At 39.7% G+C, this 15,981-nt stretch overlaps 1 protein-coding gene across 1 annotated transcript in view; it reads left to right on the top strand.

Moving 5' to 3' along the window:
* Positions 1–14,564, top strand: part of LOC127439926 (zinc finger matrin-type protein 4-like) — a 177,953-nt gene extending 163,389 nt beyond the window's left edge. The window contains exon 7 of the mRNA XM_051696224.1: positions 12,961–14,564. Coding sequence (XP_051552184.1) covers positions 12,961–12,988 — 28 coding nt within the window. The 3' untranslated portion in view covers positions 12,989–14,564. The remainder of the gene's footprint in view (positions 1–12,960) is intronic.
* The last annotated feature ends 1,417 nt before the right edge of the window (positions 14,565–15,981 follow it).

The raw sequence follows: 15,981 nt of genomic DNA, 5'->3' as shown, positions 1-15,981 counted from the left end.
CCTGTGTGCCCAGCTGTGGCACAAACATGCCCACACCGGGTTGGTTCCGACGGACTGCGGGGACGATATTCCTCCTCCCCCCTCCTCAACCAACCTTACGATGGCCGTCAGGAGCCAGGTCAATGCTTCGATGTCCCTGGACTCAGCACAGCCATGGGGTTTGAGCCCCCTCGACGTGGCGCCTCAGGCTCTGCCCCACCGTGAGGCCCCACCTGCCGGTATGTCCGACGTGATTGTCCCCTTGGTCCCCCTCGCCCAGAGTTTGGACGCGTAGCTCGCGCTTTCCAACCCGTCGCGATGGCTAACCCGGACTGTCCAACTCAGCTACGCGATTCAGTTCGCCAGGTGCCCACCCAGGTACAGCAGCGTCCGCTTCACCTCGGTGAAGGGCGAGAATGCCACACCTTCTAAGGAAGGGTGCGATAGGGCCTGTCCCTCCGGCCGAGATGAAGAAGGGGTTTTACAGCCCTGTAGAGGTTCCGGCCGTTGATCCAGGGCAAGCACGTGTTGGTCCAGACAGACAACACAGCGATGGTAGCGTACATCAACCGTCAAGGCAGTCTAGGCTCCCGTTGCATGTCACAACTCACCCGCCGTCTCCTCCACTGGAGTCAGCAGCGCCTCAAGTTGCTGCGAGCCACTCACATCCCGGGCGACCTCAACACCGCAGCGGACGCGCTGCCACGACAGGTTATGCTCAGGGGAGAGTGGAGACTCCACCTCCAGGTGATCCAGCTGATTTGGAGTCGATTCGGTCGAGCACAGGTAGACCTGTTTGCTTCCCGGGAATCCTCCCACTGCCCGCTTTGGTACACCCTGACCGAGGCACCCCTCGGTATAGACACGTTGGCACACAGCAAATACATGTTTCCTGCAAGGTCAGGGAGGACGAGGAGCAGGTCGTCCTAGTAGCACCCTACTGGCCCACCCAGACGTGGTTCTTGGACCTCACACTCCTTGCGACAGCCCGCAGAGCTTTAGAAGCTCTGAGCAGCTCTTTGTCTGCTTTGGTGGACAGCGGAAAGAAGCACTTTCTCCAAACAGAGGATAGCCCACTGGGTCATTGACGCCATCATGATGGCATATCATGCTCAGGATGTGCGGCCCCCCGTGGGGTTACGAGCCCACTCTACTAGGAGTGTAGCAGCCTCCTGGGCCCTGGCCAGTGGCGCCTCTTTGGCAGACATCTGCAGAGCAGCGGGCTGGGCAACACCCAACACCTTTGCAAGGTTCTACAATCTCCGGGTTGAGCCAGTTTCGTCCCGTGTATTGTCAAGCACAAGCAGGTAAGTTTCGTGACAGCTGGCCGGGTGTACCGCTTGCGCATAGTGCCTTTCCTCTCCCTTGAGGTGAAGATGTACGCTTTTGACTCCCAGTTGTGTTCACAAGCTGTGATCCCTGGATTACTTTCCTCCTTAGCCCTGTGGCAGACGAGTTTGCAGAGAAACTCACTGCCGGCCCGATATGTGTGCTAATTAGGTCCTGTATTGAGGTAGGTGCTCCACATGTGTTGGTTCCCCGTAGGTGACCCCATGTGATATCTTCCCCATTTGATATCTTCCTTGGGTAGAGGCCCCTCGGCCCCCGGTCACCATGTTTGTAGAAACTCCTCCCCCCTCGGGTAGGACCTACCATGGTACTTCTCCACATGACATACTTCCGACAAGACTCGGTAAGACCATGTGACGTATTTCCACTCAAAATACACCCCCCCCCTTTCTCTGGGCGGGGTGTGGTCTCCGCTGTGTCTTCCCCTTGGGAGTGACACCCCCCCGACGTAGACGTTTATGGCCCTCAGACGGTTAACAAATTCCACTCTGGGGAGAAAAAAAACACGGCTGGGCTAGCCTGTCCCTATTTTATGGCCAGTCGACTTGTTCCCGAAGGACTGTTCGACGCTCATAAGAGCGTTGGGGGAGGTTACGTGATGGCCTGGTGCGCTGGCTACGAGGCACACAGCGGTCTGCCCGTCTCGCACCACCAGTCCACATAACACAGTTCAGCTAGTTGTGGTGTTTTGTATAGGGACCCCTAGTGTCACTACATCGACACAACGTCGAGTGAGTGACAGATAGGGAACGTCCTGGTTACTTTCGTAACCTCCGTCCCCTGATGGAGGGAACGAGATGTTGTGTCCCTCTTACCACAACACTGAACTTCCCGCTGAAATGGACGGGACCTTGTCTCGGCTCCTCAGCACAAAACCTGAATGAGTGGTTGCATTCCAGCTCCTTTTATACCCGTATGTCCGGGGCAGTGGCATGCAAATTCCACTCGCCAATTCCCACTGGCCTTTTTTCAAAAAGCAGAGGTGTTTGGGGCTCCCAAGTGTGACCCCTAGTGTCACTACATTGACACAACGTCTTGTTCCCTCCATCAGGGAACGGAGGTTACGAAAGTAACCAGGATGTTCTCTCATCATTTGCTCAATCTCATGCCATCCCAGATGTTTGACATTTTCTCTTCTGCTGAACACAAACGAACATTTTTAGAAGAATATTTCAGCTCTGTTGGTCCACACAATGCCAAAAAAAAGCAAATAAAGACTGCACAGAAGTAATCCATAAGACACCTTCAAAAGCGATATGATAGGTGTGGGTGAGAAACAGACCAATAGTTAAGTCCTTTTTTTACTATAAATTATCCTCCCTATCCAGTAGGTGACGATATGCATGAAGAATGTGAATTGCCAAAAACTAAAGAAAAAGGAAGTGAAAGTGAAGATTTATGGTACTTTGTTATATAATTAACATATTCACATACCATTTATTTGCATGGTACTTCAAAGAATATCGTGGTACTACTATTGTACTTTGATATATACCATATTCACATGCTACTGTATTTGCATGGTGCTCACAGGTAATGTACTGTACTTGTCGAAAAATATGGTAATGCCATGGTTCTTTTTTTATGTATTTTCATGTAAGGCTACTAAATTGATACTCTTTTGCTCGGTAAATGTCTTTATCTGAAGTAGTTGTTCACAAGCTTCACACATGTTGACCTTAATAAAGACCTTTTTAACTGGCAAACGATGGGATGCATTTGCAGGTTTGGTTTCTATAGATTGTAGATAAATATCCACTGCATCCAATGTTGTTGTTTTCCGTGTTTTAAAGTACAAGTATTCTGTTAGTGTGTTGGCAAATGAGAAAGCACTCAAAATGATTCAGCAGCACAAGCATGTGCTTTCTGATTTAATCCGCAAATTGATAGACTGCTTTGCTGTCACGTGTGACCAATTCAATGTAAAGAACCGACTCAAATTAGTGATTTATTTCTGATTCAAAACTGGCGACAGTAAATGGGTGTACGGCATGATGTAGATGTGTAGGTTTTGTCAATGCTTTGCTGCTACCTAATCAATAATAATCTGAAAAGCTACTTGATTTAAATACTAGTGAAGCGACAACCTTGCTACTGAGATATGTAGTTAAGCTAATAGATTCACTATTTGTAGCAATGTTACTGTCCATCACTGACTGAGACTAACATTCTGCCTAACATCTCCTTTTGTGTTGCACGGAAGAAAGTCTTACAGGTTTGGAACAACATGAGGATGAATGATGACTATTTAATTACTTTAAAAAAAAAAAAAGAGCATCGCTACATTTATTTGTTCGGAATGGGGTCTCAATTGTTGGATAAGTCAGGCTATGTTTGTCTTCCATATATTAACTAAATGGAAGTCTGCATAGAACACTGCACGACTGTTACACCATAACACCATAGAAGGAATGGAGAGAAGGTAGGTGGAGAAGGTGGATGGAGATCAACATTGCTTTGCCAACAGCAATTTAGCATGAATGTGGGACCTAAAGCTGTGAAAATGATTATGTAAAATGTAGCAGACTTCTTCGTTTTGCTTAATTTGGAAAGTGAGAAATGTATAATTATTAACCGTGGATGGCATTTTTTGTAGCTATTGTAGGTGGAAAGGGAAAGAGTTCAATCTTTGTATGAAAACCTTATGAAGGAAGTGTCTTTTTCTGCCAAATGAACTTAAGTTAGTAAGCTTGACCTTGCTTTAAAGACTTCCTTTTAATATGAAGTAGGAAGCCATCCAAATGTTTTTCTCACTTGTATTTTTGTTTAACATTCATAAACATCTTGAAGCAGTAGAATAAAGCTCAAAACAGAAAAAAAAAAAAGAAATGGCAAAGTGAAAACAATCAGATGTGGACAAGATGAATAATGTAATGAAAACAAAACTCATCATTAATGTAATTCCAAGTTTTACTGGCATGTTTTTTGGCCACAGATAAAACTACTAAACCTGATTTTGCTGTTTTAATTGAATAGAAAATCAACATCCACTCAGGCCATTACCCATCCAGTGTTTTTAATTAAAATGGCTCATGTAGAATAATACAGTAATCATATTGCATTTTTAGATTTATAGCCCTAAATGTTCACACATATCCTAGACAGTAATAGTTATGAAAACTAAATAAATACTAAATTTTAAATTAATAATAAACTATTATTAAAATAGATTCAGAGAGTATGAATGTATATGCTGTAATGGTTAATCAATGCTAAAACAGTTACCCTAATACTAAAGATTTTCTAATATATATATATTTTTTATTTAAAAAAAGGAATGTTTGTGTGAAAATAACTAACAAAACAGTTATATAAAAGCATAACAGAAGTTATAGCACAATAAATTCCACAGAAGTTATGGTCAAAATAAGTAGTAATTGTAAAGCAGTTAGCCACAGAAAGTATGGTCAAAGAGAGAGCCTTGATTTACAAGAAGGAATGTTCATTTACTTTAGACTTGATGCTGTACCAAAAGGAGACAAGTGGATTTTTATTGGAGGGCTGGGGGTGGAGTTGGAGGTGGGGTCTTCCTACACTGTAAAAAATTGCTGTAAATTTACGGCCAAATTCCTACAGCAATCTACTGTGATTCTTAAATACAGTAGTTTGCTGTTAAAAATGTTGCATTCTGGGAGATCAAGAGCAGGCTCACAGTGAAGTGACTAGTTTTATGGTAAATAGCTGTTCTGTGCAAGGCATTAGGGGAAAATGAACATTTAAAATCATGATATCATCTTGGTGAAAGCTATAGTGACATTTTGAAATGTATATTTTAACCCCCCCATGCAAATTTTAGTTTGTGGCACATGGTTAGTGTTCATGATGTTTCTGACCAACACCTCTGTTCTTTATCATCTCACATCAGCCTTCACTTGTCTGTCTAATGAGAAGTCAAATAATAAAAAATACAAAAACCTAAGAAGCAATGTACATATTAAATGTACAATTTTGCCAGGATTGAACAGTGTATTTTTTATGAAAAAAACAAAACAAAACAACAACAATCTGTACACAGTATAATAGCAGTATAGCACTGCATTGTGGGTTATAATGGTGAAATACCCATAAGCCTTTGCGCTTGAATAAGTATGTATGCTTTGGCAAATGCATTGGAGCTACAAAAAAAAATAAAAAAATAAATAAAAATAAAAAACGTACAAAATTATTTATTCAGACTTAATAGAAGTCTTAGTTTAATTAGTGTTGTTGTTTTGTTATCAATAGTTGTGTTTTGATTGAAGTCACCATTATGGTGATTAGTGATCTCTTGAGCTGGCACCTTGGACCTTCTTTATTTTTATATTATGTTCTTCCAACCAGTCAATTTACGTATAAGTAAAAGACAAGTTGTTGCATTGTGCTATTTGGAAGACAAAAATTAAAGTCAGACTGAATGTCTTATTCTACCTTGCAAATGGCACTATATGTGGCAATAGTGATACATTTACACATAAAAACATAAAAGCAAAAACAAAAAAGGATATTTCATCAAAATGATATCAGCAAATTGAGTGTTTGATTTTTTTTGATGAATTTTCAGCAAAACTTGATTTTAATGAAGTTACAGCATAACTCTAGTTGTTATCAAGACACACAAAACGCAACAGTGGTGACAATTAATAAACATACTTTTACGTAAATAAGTAAGAGCTGAACATTAAAATTCAAGTAACTTAGACTACAACAAAAACAACATCAGAATAAACCAGTACATAGTAAAAAATCAAAGTAATTTCTTCATGCCACAGTGCATGCTGGGAACATAGCAGTAAATTTCAACAACAGTAAATAGTATGTAATTTGACAGTTATATGCTGCTAAATTACAGTTGTATACTGTAGCTGTAAAAACAGTATCTAGCTGTTAATTTCAGCAACAGCAAGACACCGTTAATTTTACAGTAACATGCTGGCAACCCTGCTGCCAGTTCTTTACTGTTTTTTGACGGGAATATCTTTAAGAGTGTAGCTTTTATTGGACTCTTTTTCTGGAGAATGTGTGCAACACAATTTATGTGTATAACCCTTTGAGGCCTGACATTTTGAAATGAAGGATGGTTTTATTGGTGAGGGCTGAAATGCAAATTGCCCTTTGAAGAGGCATCAGGGGTATTTCCCTGCTAAGGCAAAGATAAACAGTCTTTTCCCTTTCACTGTATCAAGTGACCTGAATCTCAACAGAGTCCTTCAAAATGTCACATGAAGTGTTGTTTTCACAAGGTTTTTTGTCTCTCTTTGGCTTATATCTGTAACAATACTGGAGCGACAAAGATTAAAGTTGTAATTAAAACTCTGCAGTACTCTCTCACTGGTGCTGTTATTGCCCCATACAATCAGTTTTAGCATTACTCTAATTGGGTGCTTAATTCAACATAATGAGCCATGTTAAAATGTCTTGAACATTTGCATTTACCTGTTTTTCCTGCATTAGTATTTGGTTTCTGGTTATTTATTACAGTTCCCTTCAAAAGTAATCAGACCCTTCATTAGTTTTCTCATGTTACCAAATTATACACCCGACATTTAATTGTTTGTGCTCTGATATTTTTATTTCAAAGAACTGAAACTAAAATTAATCATGACACTGTGAATTCGGCGACAGGAGGACAAAGGTTAAGCTGCTGAAATCTGTGATTATCAAGATTCAAAAGTGGTCCAAGCTTTAAGTGTTGTTTGAGGTGAAATGTCCACAGGGTAGCGCCAAAAGTTTGTTGTATTTTTTGTTGTAGATGACCAAATACTGTCAAGAGGAATATTTTATTAACCCTACTCCCAAACCCCCAACACTAAACAGAACCAAAAATGCAACATTCAAATCGTGCTCATGATTGTTTATTTAAACAAGGACCAGAACCCATGGGGCAGAGACTGCGCCATATGGATATTTGTACACTTTCTAATTGATGCAAAAATGTCTGATGAGGAATGATGCTTATAAGTAATTTGGAAGTATGGTGTCGATTTCAGGGTACATGAACATTTGAAAAAAGCATGTTGATTTCCTTTGTAGTCATGTTGAATAAAAGCATTCATAAGTATCACAAAGCCTTTGTAGGCAGATTTGCAATAGGTTGTTCAGTTTAATTAGACATATTTAAGTAAATTGGATGTACTCTACAGATTTTCAGTTTGATTGACATCAGGGCATTGAGCAGGTTATTGCCCCTCCAATGTGGCCTTGTTGTTTGTGACTTTGTTGCAAGCCTCAGTTTTTAGTAAATTCTCTTGTTGTATTTTGTATCATCCATTCCTCCACCTGATTTCACAAGATGCCCAGTCCCTGCTGATGAAAAGCAGTCTGACTGCATGGTGTCACAAACACAATACCTTACTGGTGTTTTTAAAGGTGTTGCATTGGATTTGGATTTGGGCCCACATATCTTTTAAAGGCCCCGGCCTCGTCAATCTTGGTCTCATCTGATCACAATTGTTTTCCTATATTCCATCTCATAGACTGTCTCATTGGAAAACATGGTTTCACATGCTTCATTTTGTGTAATGAAGACCGAACGTGTTGTTGCGCTTAAAAAAGCTTGAATAAGTGCAACAAATAGAACAGAAAGCAGGTGTCTCAAGATCTCAAGATCAGGTGTCTCACTTCTTTTTTTAAGTTGGAAGTTATTCTAACCCTAGAATGCACATGTGGGTCAAAAAAGCCCAAGGCAAGTTGAAAGTCCTGGTTACTTGTGTAACCTCCGTTCCCTGATGGAGGGAACGAGACGTTGTGTTGATGTAGTGACACTAGGGGTCACTCTTGGGAGCCCGAGACACCTCTGGTCTTTGATAAAAGGCCAATGAAAATTGGCAATTGGCAATTTGCATACAACTCCCCTGACATACGGGTATAAAAGGAGCTGGTATGCAACCACTCATTCAGGTTTTGTGCTGAGGAGCCGAGACAAGGTCCTGGCCATTTCAGCGGGTAGTTCAGTGTTGTGGCAGGAGGGACACAACGTCTCATTCCCTCTATCAGGGAACGGAGGTTACGCAAGTAACCAGGACGTTCCCTATCTGTCACTCACTCGACGTTGTGTCGATGTAGTGACACTAGGGGTCCCTATACGAAACGCCGCAACTGGCTGAACTGTGTTATGTGAACTGGCGGTGTGTGACGGGCAGACCACTGTTCTTGTTTCTTAAGAAGGTAAGCTGCGACCGCATCATTGCCATGGACATATTCTCGCAATGAGTACACAACCCATCCATGAACGCTGTCTCCATGTGAGCAGTGCTCAGACACGAAAGACAGTGATCGTGACCATCAGAGGGTGAGAGATAACGAGCGCAACCAGGAATAACACACAAATGGAAAGGCATCTTTAAAAAGATGCATCTTTAAAAAGACGTTCCATGTGTGCCACTCTTTTAGAGAAATATACTCTTTTATTTCTGCCGAAGCGCCCAGGGGCGTTCTCTGCAGTGCACCAGTGCAGAGGGGGGAGAAGCCACTGAAATGTGCCGTCAGATCCAGCAGAGGTGAATGAACAGCCATGGGAATTCAGCTCAGTGAGCATCGACCGTTCGGCTCCGAAGAGAAAATCTGAATGAGTGGTTGCATACCAGCTCCTTTTATACCCGTATGTCCAGGGGAGTGGTATGCAAATACCACTCGCCAATTTTCATTGGCCTTTTATCAAAGACCAGAGGTGTCTCGGGCTCCCAAGAGTGACCCCTAGTGTCACTACATCGACACAACGTCGAGTGAGAGACAGATAGGGAACTCTAGATTCTTATTCTTATGCTTAAAACTACTTATTTCTGAGACAAATTACAATAAATATTAATAATTGTATTAATTATTTACATTTTTATATGGTTCAAATACAGTAGGCGTATATTGGCAATTTCCATGTTTGGTGGTAAAATATAACCCTACCTATATTGACGCAGACAGTATAAAGTACAATGGACTAGGATAAAAAATTAAAAAATCCCCGAAAATCAGTATAAACTTGTAAAATGATGATCTTATGTACTTTAAATTGCTGTGTATTGCATTTTCTATATTACTCTATGTAGCCATATTTGTTGTTTGGAGTGGTGAGGTGTACTGAATAAAGAAAAGCAGCAGGTTCAAACACATAAAAAAGTGGTCCAGGAGATATGGCCATTGTGCCCTTGCTGTGAACTAGGCATCTAACCTCAGATTGCTCCATGAGGACTGTCCCTGTAATAGGTATAATGTCATGCTATTTGTATAAAAGTATTGGCTGAATGACAATTTGCTATACTTGCATACTATGTATAAATATGAACGTGAACAAGGTATTAACACACAGTATATTTAATAACATATAACATATAGAAACTGAAAACAATTAATGTTTGCAAGAATAATACCAGTGTTAAATGCATTGAACACCATAGTAAATATATATGGGTCATAGAGGACCCACATATGCATTCTTAGAGTGATGCAAATTCTCTTATCTAAAAAATATTCAACTATATTAAAGTAATTTCACCTGGTCAAAGACACATTCAGTGAAGAATCCCTGAAGTGGCAGATCAAAAGACCATTTCATTTAAAAATTATTCTCAAGGAGTAGACTGCCATGCAATTTTTGACCCACATTTGCATTCTAGGTTTAACTTGAAATGGTGTCTAAAAAACACACTCCTATCCAATCCAACAGTCAAGCGCATGTTTACAAAGTGCAGGTGAATGCAGAAAACTGTTAGGTGAGAATGGCCCTTAATGATTTCTTTTTCAGCACCTACACCTATAGGCGCTGTTCTGCAAAGCTATTCATTTACTGCAATATCTCCACCTATTTTGTCTCTTGATGCATCAGTGCATTGTAATGTGGTATGGTAATGTGTAATGACATAACACCCTTATGTTTTTCCACCACACACACTTATCATCTTTTCTTCAAGGGTAATTTTTCACAGATTTTCCCAGTCCTGTCATTTCAAGGGCGAAATGGACAGGTGATTTTGTGTTGAGTGCGATGTACATTTACAATGTTTTTGACATTTGCCTAGCTTTTAACCTTCTTGATATAGTCACTGGAGAGAGCACAAACCACTCCAGGCGCCAAAGCCGAGATTTGAAAGGCTGTTCCTGAGCCTTCTGGTGAGATGCCAGCATTGGATAGGAGAGATTTTAAGGGTTTAGTTTGGTATAGTGGTTCTCAAACATTTCAGAATTACCTCCTTTGATCAAATCAGAACACCCAAGTACCACTTAGTAACAACAATGTTCCCTCTGATTTATTTTCGTTTGCTTTAAGTGCAACCTGAAGGACTTAGAGCAACATTCACATAATGTCATATTTTTATTAATATTGTTGTTACTGTAGTTAAAAGACATAATGGGCCCTGTAAGACTGCCCTTTTGCAAATCTGTAGAAGGACCCTATCAGTCAGAGCAGCATGTAAAAAACACATTCACGACAATATTACATGTGGAAGGTATTACAGTGTATTTCAATGTGTTAAGTATGTTGCAAATTTAAAATCCAATTTAAACACAATTAAAACACATAAATAATAAATATTTCTCCTGTCTGTCTAGAAGCATTTGGAATAGACTGGTTATGTTTTCGATTACTATACTGTATGCTCATAATTGAATTTTGAACCCATTGTGTTCAAAAGCAGGTCACAAAGCAGCTTGCCTTCATGAAATCCACTTTGAGATAAATCTCTCTTTCTCTCTCTCTCTCTCTCTCTCTCTCTCTCTCTCTCTCTCTCTCTCTCTCTCTCTCTCTCTCTCTCTCTCTCTCTCTCTCTCTCTCTCTCTCTCTCTCTCTCTCTATATATATATATACATGCAGTGGTGTAAAAAAGTGTTTGCCCCCTTCCTGATTTCTTATTTTTTTGCATGTTTGTCACACTTAAATGTTTCAGATCATCAAACAAGTTTAAATATTAGTCAAAGATAACACAAGTAAACACAAAATGCAGTTTTTTAAATGAAGGTTGTTATTATTAAGGGAAAACAAAATCCAAACCTACATGGCCCTGTGTGAAAAAGTGATTGCCCCCTAAACCTAATAACTGGTTGGGCCACCCTTAGCAGCAACAACTGCAATCAAGCGTTTGCGATAACTTGCAATGAGTCTTTTACAGTGCTGTGGAGGAATTTTGGCCCACTCATCTTTGCAGAATTGTTGTAATTCAGCCACATTGGAGGGTTTTCGAGCATGAACTGCCTTTTTAAGGTCATGCCACAGCATCTCAATAGGATTCAGGTCAGGACTTTGACTAGGCCACTCCAAAGTCTTCATTTTGTTTTTCTTCAGCCATTCAGAGGTGGACTTGCTGGTGTGTTTTGGATCATTGTCCTGCTGCAGAACCCAAGTTCGCTTCAGCTTGAGGTCACGAACATATGGCCGGACATTCTCCTTCAGGATTTTTTGGTAGACAGCAGAATTCATGGTTCCATTTATCACAGCAAGTCTCCCAGGTCCTGAAGCAGCAAAACAGCCCCAGACCATCACACTACCACCACCATATTTTACTGTTGGTATGATGTTCTTTTTCTGAAATGCGGTGTTACTTTTACGCCAGATGTAATGGGACACACACCTTCCAAAAAGTTCAACTTTTGTCTCGTCAGTCCACAGAGTATTTTCCCAAAAGTCTTGGGGATCATCAAGATGTTTTCTGGCAAAAATGAGACGAGCCTTAATGTTCTTTTTGCTCAGCAGTGGTTTTTGTCTTGGAACTCTGCCATGCAGGCCATTTTTGCCCAGTCTCTTTCTTATGGTGGAGTCATAAACACTGACCTTAACTGAGGCAAGTGAGGCCTGCAGTTCTTTGGATGTTGTTGTGGGGTCTTTTGTGACCTCTTGGATGAGTCGTCGCTGCGCTCTTGGGGTAATTTTGGTCAGCCGGCCACTCCTGGGAAGGTTCACCACTGTTCCATGTTTTCGCCATTTGTGGATAATGGCTCTCACTGTGGTTCTCTGGAGTCCCAAAGCTTTAGAAATGGCTTTATAACCTTTTCCAGACTGATAGATCTCAATTATTTTCTTTCTCATTTGTTCCTGAATTTCTTTGGATCTCGGCATGATGTCTAGCTTTTGAAGATCTTTTGGTCTACTTCACTTTGTCAGGCAGGTCCTATTTAAGTGATTTCTTGATTGAGAACAGGTGTGGCAGTAATCAGGCCTGGGTGTGGCTAGAGAAATTAAACTCAGGTGTGATAAACCACAGTTAAGTTATGTTTTAACAGGTGGGGCAAACACTTTTTCATACAGGGCCATGTAGGTTTGGATTTTGTTTTCCCTTAATAATAACAACCTTCATTTAAAAACTGCATTTTGTGTTTACTTGTGTTATCTTTGACTAATATTTAAACTTGTTTGATGATCTAAAACATTTAAGTGTGACAAACATGCAAAAAAATAAGAAATCAGGAAGGGGGCAAACACTTTTTCACACCACTGTGTGTATATATATATATATATATATATATATATATATATATATAAAATTTTGGGGGGGACCACTGGTTTAGTACAATATTATATCATATATCAATATTATATAATATCTCTTCCTATGTTAAGGAACACAACATAATTGAAGTTAATTTTAAGGATTCAACTTTATATATTGTCAGGTTTTGTGCAGATATTTAAAGATTCATCTGAACTTCCTTTCATTTTCCTTCTCTTAGCTTAAAAAATCAGCTGTGTGTCCAGTGAGCCATAGGAGAAGCACGGTGATTGGATTGATGTCATACAAGCTGTGATCAGCTTGCACTTGGTTTTCTGCCTCTATTCTTTCCCCGCTCCCTCTCTCTCTCCTTCCATCTCACTTTGTTGTCTTACTCTCAACTTGACTGCAAAAGAAGATTGAAGATCCTCTTAAAGTCTGCCTTTATCATCCCCAAACTCTCTGGCTCTACCTCCCAGCCTCTTCTTCATCATGACTCAACACAGCCATCATGCCCTGACTCTCTGGAGGAGAGGTGGTTTCCTCCATTGACACTCATCTGGTAATTCCCTCACCAGACGTTTATATATCTAATCTCAGTCAGTTGTTGTGTGCATGACTGAATACGGTAATTGTGGTCACTTTCTAAGATAAGCAATATCTAAATAAAAAATAAAAAAATCTCCCAAATTAATAGTTAAGAGAAGAAAATTGTAACAATAACTAACTTAAAAAGAGAATGCAATCTATTGAAAATGTTGTCCACATTCATTTTTATGTCTCAAGTTTTATGTACTATGTATTGTTTCTGTGTGTAAAAAAAAAAAAAAAACATTCTACTGGAAAATACAGTAAAGGTTTTTTTGGCCTTACAGAAATTTGGGCATTTGGGACAGGGTGCTACAAAAACACAATTTACTTGATGTTTTTGTTGATGTATGTACTATATGTGTGATCTGTAAATAGCTGTTTAGGGGTGTTTGATGAATGGGCATTTGAGATTATTTGTAAAAGTGAACTCACAGCTAATGCGATCCTATTCAAATTTATGGTCTGGTTTTTAATATTTCAAATTTTTCATTTTTAAGAAGATTTGAATGAGGTTACATTATAAAAAATGATCAAAGATGAAGCAGCTATCCTTTCAAATGGTTGTCTGTCACATATTTTACAATATGTTGTACATGCCTTGTTTCCTTTTACATGTGACTGTGAAAACAAGTTAGAAGGTACATACAAAATGACTGTAATTGTTTGTCTTTAAATAATATTCTTGTATTTAAAATTATTAGTAGTAGCTCTTCAGAGGATATATTAGATATAATTATTCAATTGTCAATGAGCTGCAAAACCATGTATGTTCTGAAGCGTTTACATTTGCACTAATTGCATTTTCTTTCCTTTGTTTTTTCTTTTTTTTTTTTCTTTGACGTGTGACGATGAATTTTTCTTTAAAAATAAATGAATGAATTTATGACTTTTTATTTTACTCTCAATAGAAAGATGTCAATGTTTATTCCTTGGTACAGTACAATCAAGAAATAACAAAATCGATTAAAATTATTAGAAGACATGAAGAAACACTACTGACGATCTCTAGATCAAAAAGGAAGGATTACTCAACCCAGCATGGTACAATGTAATCTGTCAATGTACATAAAGATTTTGATATTAACAAACAACAATTCAGTGCACAAATAATTATCACCTCTCTTTCGCAAAATGGAAGAATCCATTTCATGCATTTGTTTCATTGGAACTAGTGTGTGTTCCCTTTAAGAGAGCAGGTTCTTGTTCTCTTCCTTTGTGCTCTGGGTTATGTGATCGACTGTCTGAAACAAAATAAAAGGCACTTCAAATCACTTTTGTTTGTGTTTTGATTTCTGTTTTAAATAATAAGGAATAAGTCACAGAAAACTGAAAATTCTGCCATTTACTCACGCTTGTGTTGTTCCAGACCCATTTGCAATAATTTTGTCTGTTGAACTCAAAAGGAGACCTTTTGCAAGATTATTTGCATAGCTTTTGCCATACATAACAGTATTTGTAGTGTTACAGTGACATGAGGTTGAGTTAATAATGACCGAATTGCTTTTAGTTGAAGACATCTCCAGTTCTATTCTGTAGATTGGCTGATGATTGAGTACAGTCAGAAATTTCCTCAGTTGTTATATGCTCAGTAGGTAATTTCTCTGTGGGACATCCTTAGTTCCCATCTTGAACAGCAGTGAGTGGCACAGGTTCACAACTCGCTCTGCAGTGAGCACAGGCCTTCATCAATTGTAATTAACATTCCAATGTCTAATTTCTGCCACTAATTAAGCTGTAAGCTGTAAATTGCCTGCCAAAATCCCCCTATGGTTCCGATACTTTACCTTAGATAAAGAATCAGCTACTGGGGTTTGAATCCTCCTTTGCCCTCAAAGGACCGATATTCAGACAGTCATATTTATTCCAACCACCCCTCCATCTTCAGTCTCCCTGCAATTCAAAGCTATTTATTTGATAATGAACTTTTCTAATGAAACGTTCCATTGCTGTACCACCCTTTTATGCATCCAGAACCGTAGAGATTGATTATTCTAATTAAGTGATGCTGGCAACAGCGACACCTCATCAGAAAGCCTGAGTCATTAATTCCTTCAATCATGAGGAAATTTAAATAATGGAATGTAAATGGGGAAAGCTCCCAAAAGGGATCTGACTATGTGGAGATGTTAATGTGGGCAAACGACAGTGTGTAATAAAGGAGCTCTGGCCATCCCAGTCCAGTCCAGTCTTAAAATGTAAAGGCTCTGATGTGCTTTCACAGGCTCGCTCCTCATGTACACTTAGTAAGTGTCTGCATGGCGTAAGCCCAAAATAACAAATGTATCTACATCTGCTTTATTGTTATTTTTGGTATACCTGAAAGTGCCTTGTGGTTCGCGGCTCACCAGAGCCATAAAGAATCCAGTCATCCAAGCCCCTGTTCCTGCCCTTGCTGATCTCACAGTGAAATCAGAAACAGTAGGTTAACTTTTCTTTTGCTAAAATCAGTTTATGCTTACTGAAATTTGAAACACTGCCCCCAGTTGCCAAAGCGGTAAGTGTTGTTGGGCGTATAAGTGTGTGTGTGATCCATTTTCCGGGTGCAATGTCCATGAAGGGGCGCCAAAAGCAAGTTGTGAAGCGAGTTGATTTCAGTTGTACAGGTGGTAATGCAGTAAAGAGGAATGCATGTTTTATAAACTTTACCCCCCAACCCAAATCCCAAACATAA

The sequence above is a fragment of the Myxocyprinus asiaticus genome, chromosome 4, assembly GCF_019703515.2.
Source record: "Myxocyprinus asiaticus isolate MX2 ecotype Aquarium Trade chromosome 4, UBuf_Myxa_2, whole genome shotgun sequence".
Classification (NCBI taxonomy): Eukaryota; Metazoa; Chordata; class Actinopteri; order Cypriniformes; family Catostomidae; genus Myxocyprinus; species Myxocyprinus asiaticus.
The sequence above is the reverse complement of the archived record's forward strand: the minus strand, read 5'-3'. Positions and strand labels throughout refer to the sequence as shown.